Source organism: Cyprinodon variegatus, unplaced genomic scaffold, assembly GCF_000732505.1.
Source record: "Cyprinodon variegatus isolate N-32 unplaced genomic scaffold, C_variegatus-1.0 Scaffold1490, whole genome shotgun sequence".
NCBI classification, from domain to species: domain Eukaryota; kingdom Metazoa; phylum Chordata; class Actinopteri; order Cyprinodontiformes; family Cyprinodontidae; genus Cyprinodon; species Cyprinodon variegatus.
In genome coordinates, this window is record NW_015151943.1 from 67741 (window position 1) to 76308 (window position 8568).

The 8568-nt window shown below is 38.9% G+C and overlaps 2 protein-coding genes across 2 annotated transcripts in view; one reads left to right on the forward strand and one right to left on the reverse strand.

Moving 5' to 3' along the window:
* Positions 1 to 1297, reverse strand: part of slc26a11 (solute carrier family 26 (anion exchanger), member 11) — a 10835-nt gene extending 9538 nt beyond the window's left edge. The window contains exons 1-2 of the mRNA XM_015403392.1: positions 679 to 1297; positions 373 to 587 (exon numbers count right to left, since the gene is read on the reverse strand). Of these exons, the coding sequence (XP_015258878.1) occupies positions 373 to 576 (204 nt within the window). The 5' untranslated portion in view covers positions 577 to 587; positions 679 to 1297. The remainder of the gene's footprint in view (positions 1 to 372; positions 588 to 678) is intronic.
* Positions 1298 to 1432: 135 nt separating this feature from the next.
* Positions 1433 to 8197, forward strand: sgsh (N-sulfoglucosamine sulfohydrolase). Its single transcript, XM_015403393.1, has 9 exons — positions 1433 to 1637; positions 2653 to 2813; positions 2890 to 2995; positions 3101 to 3477; positions 3579 to 3660; positions 3743 to 3946; positions 6194 to 6360; positions 6434 to 6651; positions 7894 to 8197. The coding sequence occupies exons 1-9, from the start codon at positions 1556 to 1558 to the stop codon at positions 8075 to 8077; spliced, it is 1581 nt and encodes a 526-aa protein (XP_015258879.1). The 5' UTR covers positions 1433 to 1555; the 3' UTR covers positions 8078 to 8197.
* Positions 8198 to 8568: the final 371 nt, after the last annotated feature.

Genomic DNA, 8568 nt, shown 5'->3' on the forward strand with positions numbered 1-8568 from the left:
AAAACAAAATTTTGTTTTGTACAGCTCTCATGACATTTCTGTTTCTTAAAGTGCAGCAGTGATCAAATTTGTGTCTCAAAATGTGTTATGCTGATGGAGACTCAAAAGGTGGGATAACCAGGTAATTACTCAGCCAAGGAAGGCTAAATGCACACCACCCATGGTCAAATTTTCATTCGTAAGTAATTTTATTAACCATCATTTTCCTATAATGCTTTGCATACGTCCTTCGTTGTAATGTGTCAAAATGTGAGAAAACACAAGGAGCATACTTTAGCAAGGCAGTGTTTGTTTAAAAAAACATTTCAGGATCTGCTAAAAAAAAAAAAAAAGTTATTTCCAGTTAAATGAAAAGCTTAATTTGGGATTTACCTGCACAGGAAGTCCAGCTACTTCAGCATAAGCAAGAGCCTGTGGTACAGTAGTTAGCCCTACAGTGAGGCCTGCCAGCAGGTCCATCTGCAGGTACTTCAGCTTGTACTCAGGTAGCCAGGAGAGAATGGGCAGCCAGGACTTGAGGGTTCTGTAAGAACAGCAGCGCTGGGACGACCCGTTTCCCTGCAGGGGTCGATCCATCCTTAGAAAACCTTTGGAGGTAAAGAGAAGAACCAGGAAATCTATCAAAAAACTAAATCCTCTTTAGAGGTGTATGTATGACCAAAGAACTAAAGCACTTACAATTCCTTTAGTTTTGTGTTTTCCTGCAAAGCCCATCAGCTGTGGGTCCAGCGTGGCTCTTTTACCAGCTGTAACTCCGAGCAGTCAGGGAAACACAACAGACCCTTTGTGATGGAATACATCTGTCTCTCTTCCTGTGTGGATTTCCTTCAATCAAACAGACTTTTTATCTCCAGATGATGACAAAAAGAAAACAGCAAAAAACCCAGAAGCATTAAAAAACAAGCAGGCTTCCTCAAACGTTTCACATCGGTGATGCTCAGGTGTGTGACTCCTGGCAATCATACCATGATCATGTGACAGACAGGTAAATTCATAACACCTGACTGCTGTCTGCTGCAGATCCTTTTCAGTTCCTGACAGAGACGCTGTCTCTATTGGGGCAAACAGGCTGCCTGATCTCAAAATGCTGCTCATCTGTATTACCCTATATATCCCATAATAATCCAGTTGTAAAGCATGAACAAAAAGATGTTTGAAAAATGACAGAGAAGAAGGAAAACAAATATTAGAATATAAAACAACTTCTTAGCCCACCTTGCCTTGTTATAGTCCTCTTCTAGACAGCTGTTATCTGCTGAGCTGTGATTTATTTTACACTCACTTCTTCTTTTTCTTCTTCTCACTGAGTCGAATATCAGCTTCGGCAGTTATACAACACTTCTCTAAAACCCGGCCGAGCCACTACTTCCTGTTTTCGCCCGGTCACGTGACTCTCATCACGTGACTGATGCTCCGGTTGTTTCCGGAAGTTTGAAGCTTGACCGCAGTGGATTGTGGATATCTGCGGGGATTTTAACGTTTAGCCTTTTGGATGATTTCTCGCCAGTTTTTTTCTTTTTTTGTTGTTGTTTTATCAAAGATTTAAACGGTCATTATGTTGATTCAGTTCATATTCCTACTTTCAGCTTCTTGTTGCGTCTCAGAGTCAAAGAGAAGAAACGTGCTTCTTATTATTGGTGCGTAACCTTTAATAACTCAGATTTATTTTCAGGAAATTAAAATGCTTTGGCACGGATCAGTTAAATGCAATTTAATTCAATTCAGTTTATTTATATAGCACCAATTCACAACACAGGTCATCTCAAGGCACTTTACAGATCACCAGATAATTCATGCAGAGGTTTACCTAAGGAAAACCAGTTGATTGCATTGACTCATTAACTCGGATGCAATCCCTCACACTATGCATGCTTGTAGCGACAGTGGAGAGGAAAAACTCCCTTTTAACAGGAAGAAACCTCCAGCAGAACCAGGCTCAGTGTGAGCGGCCAGTCAAGGCCATTAGAGGAGACAAAAAAAAAAAAAAAAAATCGACTTTATTGATCTTACATTGGATAAATTTACCTCTGCATTTAACCCATCGGGGGTTAAGGGTCTTGCTCAGAGACCCAAAGTGGCAGTCTGTGGGATTGGGGTTCAAACTCAGAACCTCAGGATTCCAAGCTCTATGTCCTAACCACTAGGCCGTCACTCAGATAGACAGACTTTCCTGCCATCTAACAGTGTTTTTATCCCACCTTCACACTAATCACTGATCTAGTTTGCATTTAGCTGAAGCTGAGTCTCAAAGAGACTCCCTGAGCTCGAACCTGGGAGCCCTGAATCCTACAGGTATAGTTTAGCTGCAGGTGACAGAGTCTTTGCAATGTATAAAAGTGCAATCACAAATAAAGAAGAGGATTATCATTGTTATTGTGGAGGTCATCAACAACTGTCTTCTGGACAACTGTAGAGTTAGCAGTCCTCTTTATGATTGTGCCTCCCTTAACATAACATTAAGGTATTAAAAATAATCGCTTCTTTTGGTCAGATGTAGCATAGAGTTTGTTTTCATCAGCTGAACACGATATATCATTAAAGGTAACATAATTCAGTGCTTTAAACAACACTTTCTTTGATTAAAACGTCATCAACATCTTCCAACTTATTGAGAAGCACATGATAAAATTTCTTTCTTATTTTATTTTTCAGCTGATGATGCAGGTTTTGAAACGGAGGTCTATAACAACTCTGTGGTCCATACCCCCCACCTGCGGTCGTTGGCGCAGCGCAGCGTGGTCTTCAAGAACGCCTTTACATCTGTCAGCAGCTGCTCCCCAAGTCGCTCGGCCATCCTCACAGGGCTGCCGCAGGTAACGCTCACACAGAGGGACAGCATCACTGTCCCGGCTGGCAGTGATGGTGCTGAGGAGTTTCCTGTGTTTTCAGCATCAGAACGGCATGTACGGCCTCCATCAGGGAGTTCATCACTTTAACTCGTTCGATGGAGTGCAGAGTCTGCCCATGCTTCTTAGGGGAGCCAACATACACACAGGTACACAAGTCAATAGGATAAACACTGGACTTGAGAATCTAGCTTAAAGATATATATATATGTAGTGTTTCCATTAATCTGCTGTTTCTTTTGGTTTTTTCGCAGGTATAATTGGAAAGAAGCACGTCGGTCCTGGGTCTGTTTACCCTTTTGATTTCGCCTACACTGAGGAAAACAGCTCTGTTCTCCAGGTGGGCAGGAACATCACCCGAATAAAACTCCTGGTCCGCAAGTTCTTCCAGACCCATAAGCAGGAGACAGCTGAACGACAATCAATGAGAGACGAGGGAGTAAACAGCAAGTCAAACATTGAAAAGGAGGAGAGGCCTTTTTTTCTTTATGTGGCCTTCCATGACACCCACCGATGCGGCCACTCGCAGCCCCAGTATGGTGCTTTCTGTGAGAAGTTTGGAAACGGAGAGGCAGGAATGGGTAGAATTCCTGATTGGACACCGGTATATTACACACCAGAGCAAGTTAAGGTCAGAGGTGCATTGTTTCCTCTGGAATGATAAAGTTCTAACCTATGAAAGTGAATTCAGAGTGTTGTGTTTCTGATTCCTTTTATTCTTGACCTCCTCAGGTTCCTCCCTTCATACCCGACACCCCTGTTGCACGAGCCGACCTGGCTGCACAGTACACTACGGTCAGCAGGTTGGATCAGGGTCAGTTGCAGCACCTTGACCTAAGCAAGAAATAAAACAGTTAGGAGCACTAAACCTTAAAGCTGCATCTGTTCCTCTGCAGGTATTGGGCTAGTCCTTCAGGAGCTCCGAGATGCTGGCTACGAGAACGACACTCTGATCATCTACAGCTCTGATAACGGGATCCCTTTCCCAAACGGCAGGACCAACCTCTATCAGTCTGGGACGGCTGAACCTATGTTGGTTTCCTCCCCAGAACACAATCAGCGGTGGGGGAACACCAGCCAAGCCTATGTCAGCCTCTTGGGTGAGAAACAGCCATCAGACAACAGAATTCACAGCTTTCAACCAGTAACTGATAAGGGAGCGCTACTCATTTTTGCTTTTGGCTGGTATACGAGATTTCCAAATGGACTGAATGGTGTTAATTCACTAAAACCAGTGTGAGATTTCAGATTAGAGCTTTCAAAACCAATAGGTATGATCAGCATCCTCGTCATTTATTGCCATCATTGGTAAGTTGAGAAAAAAACTTAAATCTTCTGATTTTAAAAAAAAATGCTGCTCAAATAAAGTTTTTTTTTTCTTTTTGTATAGACAGTAAACCCTATTTAAGAGTTAATTGTTTGAGCAAAATATTAAAATGTAACAGATTTTTTTTTTAATTTAAACAACACTGTTCAAAGTTTCTCAGAATGTTTTAGAGCCTATTTTGTGTTTATATTTTTTAGACATAAATGCCACTTTCTTTTAAACACTTAAAAACTGGATTGATGTGATGACATGCTGTTCGTGTTAGAAAGATGTATGTTGATCTTCATTGACAAAGTAATGGAAGCAAGAAAAGTCCTACTCATAAGCACGGTGGAGGACTTATGATGTTAGTGAACAGCATGAGAAATTCTATGAGATCAGAACTGTGAAAACGGATCATCATTTACCAGGATAGTAACCAAACCATATGACAATATCAACACAGACATTATTTAACAAGCAAAAGCAATCAAACTTTTTCAACTGCCTCCACAGTCTCTGATCTAAAATCACCTGCAGGCTGGGCTGAAGAGATACTAAAGAAAACTCTGGACTGGACAGGAAGGATTAACTTTAGTCCTATTAACTGCTGTGGAACCAAAAGGTGGGGTAGATGGGAGATGACATGGGATTCATGAAATCAAAGGTTGGATTTTTCCTGATTATCAGCTTAAGATAACTATTGCAGTTAATTTGTTTTCTTTACCAGGGTTACCAAGTCTCTCATCCAGAGTTTATTAAGTGTATTTTGAGTATAGAGATTTGTTTCTTTTCTCTCCACATTTCATCTCAAATTTCCCAGCAAACTTTGGTCTACAGAAATTGTTATGGTTCCTCCTTTTTTAAATTTTTTATTCATTGCATGCTCAATTTACTGCAAGCAAATATATAAAAAATGGAAAGACTGCCTCAAAAACATCCCATGTGCATTAACTCTACCTGGTACTATGTATGTTTTTTTTTTATTTTACTACAATGTTTTTTAAACTTTTCACTTCTAAACTTCAAAATAGATTTTAAATTGAAAAGTGAGCCAAATTTTGTAAAACTTTACCGGTAAATAAATTAAACACGAGTATAATGAAAACACAAGCAACATCAACTCCCAAAACCAATTTATTATTTTTTATCTCTTTCTAGAATACAGAAAAACATGTGTTGAGTATATATACATATATTATATATTATTATACATATTTATATATTTGTTTTCCTTCATCTGACTCTCTTGCCACTAGAGGGAGACTGAGAATCACAACGCAAGCTGCTCTATTGCTGAAATAAGATATGTTAATACTGGTTGTTTTATTCCTAAAAAAATATATATATAATTATATTTGATAAGATCAGAAACTGTTTTATTTTTAGTCAGTCATTTATACTCCTACCCCTCCCAACCCAATAGAAAAAAATTTGTCTCATGTCACACAAAATAAATACAGAGAAAAAAAAAGCTAACAAAAGAGGAGCCTCTATACATTTAAAAACAGTATTCCTATAAATAACAATTCTCTCAGAGCACCACAGAGTTTTAGCTCAATGGATTATCAAAATATCAGTTGAATAAAATACAATTGAATAAGGAAGGTATGTTTCAGTTCTGACAAGATCGCCATTTTAGACAGATATAGCAGCCTTCTGTGCGTTCTGGAGAATTATCTCAGTTTAACAAGTTGTAGTCACACATTTATTATTAAGGTGTTCCTGTGTAATTACTTGAACATTATGATTGTTAGTCACATTTTAAAATGATGAAAAGCTAATGGATTTTATCTGTCTATGAAGTCATCAAAACCGCATTTGAATTAGGACGTTTTGCTGACAAATTATGTTTTACGGGTTCTTTGTCATCTCAAACTTTAAAATAACAGTATTCACCTTTCTGTAGCTTTAATATTGTTTAGATCAAATTAAAAAGAAATTGCTGTAGATGTGTAGCTTTGAGCCCTCTCTTGAATTTTGATGTTAACTGGTTAAAGTTGAAATTAACTTTTTATTCATTTTATTGTCCCCTGTTCAGACATTACTCCCACCATCCTGGACTGGTTTTCTATCCCCTATCCATCCTATAGTCTCCCTGAGAGTCCGTCCTTAGAGGTCCTCCTCACCGGTCGCTCCTTGCTGCCTGCTTTGACCTCTGAGCCAACCAGCTGGAACACAGTCTACTCCAGCCAGTCGCTGCATGAGGTCCGGACCTCAGCCTCATTCAGTCTGGGGGGGAACCAAACATCAGGCTCTTACTAACGTACTCTCATTTCAGATCACCATGTTTTACCCGATCCGTTCTGTCCAGCAGGGGGTTTATCACCTGCTTCACAACCTGCACTACAGAATGCCTTTTCCCATCGATCAGGACCTGTACGTGTCCCCAACATTTCAGGACCTGCTGAACAGAACCAGGCTGCAGCAGCCGACTCACTGGTTCAAGAATCTGGACCAGTATTACTACAGGGAGCGCTGGGAGCTGTACGACTCCAGGTCTGTGACGCTAAGGAAATACATCCTCAATGTCAGGATTCCCAGCTGGGTTAAAAACAGACACATGAAAGAAATATGTGAATAAAAAATGAATAAAGAGTAAAACTAATTCAGATTTTTTTTTTTTAAAAACAAAAACAGAACTTTACATATTTTTAAAAAAATACAGTGATTCCCAAAAGCATTCTGAAAATATAATTTGTAAGGATTTCTTAGCATATTACAATAGGGGATAACGGAACAAGCTTTTTGCTTGCATACCTCCTTTCTCTACCTCACCCTTTAAATCCTAAACCAGTGAGGCGACTGTAAACTAATTATTATTTAACCATAGTTTCTGTCTGTTAGTTTCTCTCTGGGACGATCATTCTTTCTCATTTAAGTGACAAACTGATGTTTCAGAATCAATGACAGATAAATTAATTTTGTAAGTGATCATTAGTTTTAGCCCCCCCTCCCTTTGCTCAGCTGTTATGTAACATAATAAAAGAGGAAAAACTTCTAGAAAATATGATTGAATTACAGCTAATGGCATATGGGAAAGGTTAAAGGCATCTACATATGTATATATAAAAGATTCTGTTTACATCTGGAATATATTTTGCAGCTATAAATGATTGTAAATCAAGCTAGATTTTAAATAAGTATTTGCTTAGCCTTGTTTCTTTTGTTGACATTAGATTCAAACTTCATACAAAATCTGTACAATTTTTACAAAAGAAAAAGATGAGAACAATGCAATTTAGCTGATGGTACACCACTGCTGGTTCTCTGGCATACTTTATATAATGGCTGGTAGCGTGCTTTACAGTCGTGAGTCATCAGGGTAAACAGCAGGGGGCTTAACACACAGCCCTGGGGGGAGCCAAAGCTCAGTTGGTTGGTGTTTAGGCTGTGAAATTAACATTTTGGTCATGTGCCGTGTATTTACCAGGATGCCAGTAAAGAACTGGTAATGCAATAAATGATATTGGTTCCAGTTAAAAGTCTAGCTACAGAACTCTGAACCAGTTACAGACAATTCAATAAAGGGCAGCTGATTAATGCTTTATCATTAAGAGATTTGGGGAAAGTGTTTTTTTTGTTTTTTGTTTTTTTTCACCGTTTCATGTTGACTACATTGAACCTGACAAAGATTTAGACAAATTTATGAAACAAAAATTATTCAATCCTTTTGAATAAAGTTTCTAGTCTAAGTGCTGTATGTAAAACCTAATGATGCTATGTTATGACCAACCTCAGGAAAGACCCTCTGGAGACAAAGAACCTGGTGTCGGACCCGTCCTACAGCAGCATCCTAGAGAACCTGAGGCAGCTCCTGCAGAAATGGCAGTGGCAGACAGGAGACCCCTGGGTTTGTGGACCAGACTATGTCCTGGAGGAAAAACTAGAGCCCCACTGCAGACCCCTTTATAATGGGCTCTGATAGACCATAATGGTGGGGTATTTCCCCCCCCCCCATCTTAGCTGACTTGATTTCAAAAAGTGCAATTTTTCTTAAATGTACATTGATTTATATTTTTGTAATGGAGATCAGATTTGAATAAAAGGAAATTAAACATTCTATACAGTAGTACATTCCACAATTTTCTTTGGGTTTGTCCTTTTGCTTTAAATTATTATTTCTTTTTCTTGTTAAAGGGACTGTTTTTCTTTTGTTTCTCTACATCATAAAGTATCTCTAAAGTATCATAGAAATCCAGAGTGATTACACACCATTTAACTGGTTGGTTTTTTTGGTTTTTTTTTATTAATAAGCTTGGCTGACTAAGACTGATCTGCTAATTATACCAGAGTAGAAGAATTAGTGATGCTTGACGGGAAGAGTCAGGCTGCATGTCCTGAAAAAGAGTTTGTGTTGATAATGACATTTCCTTGCACAGCTCTACTTTAAAGTCAAATCAATTTAAGGATGTA

Coding starts and splice junctions, on each gene's coding strand:
- sgsh (XM_015403393.1), top strand. CDS start 1,556: ATGTTGATTCAGTTCATATTCCTACTTTCAGCTTCTTGTTGCGTCTCA. Junction 2,996..3,100: donor GGGAGCCAACATACACACAG/GTACACAAGTCA, acceptor GTTTTTTCGCAG/GTATAATTGGAAAGAAGCAC. Junction 6,361..6,433: donor CCAGCCAGTCGCTGCATGAG/GTCCGGACCTCA, acceptor CTCTCATTTCAG/ATCACCATGTTTTACCCGAT.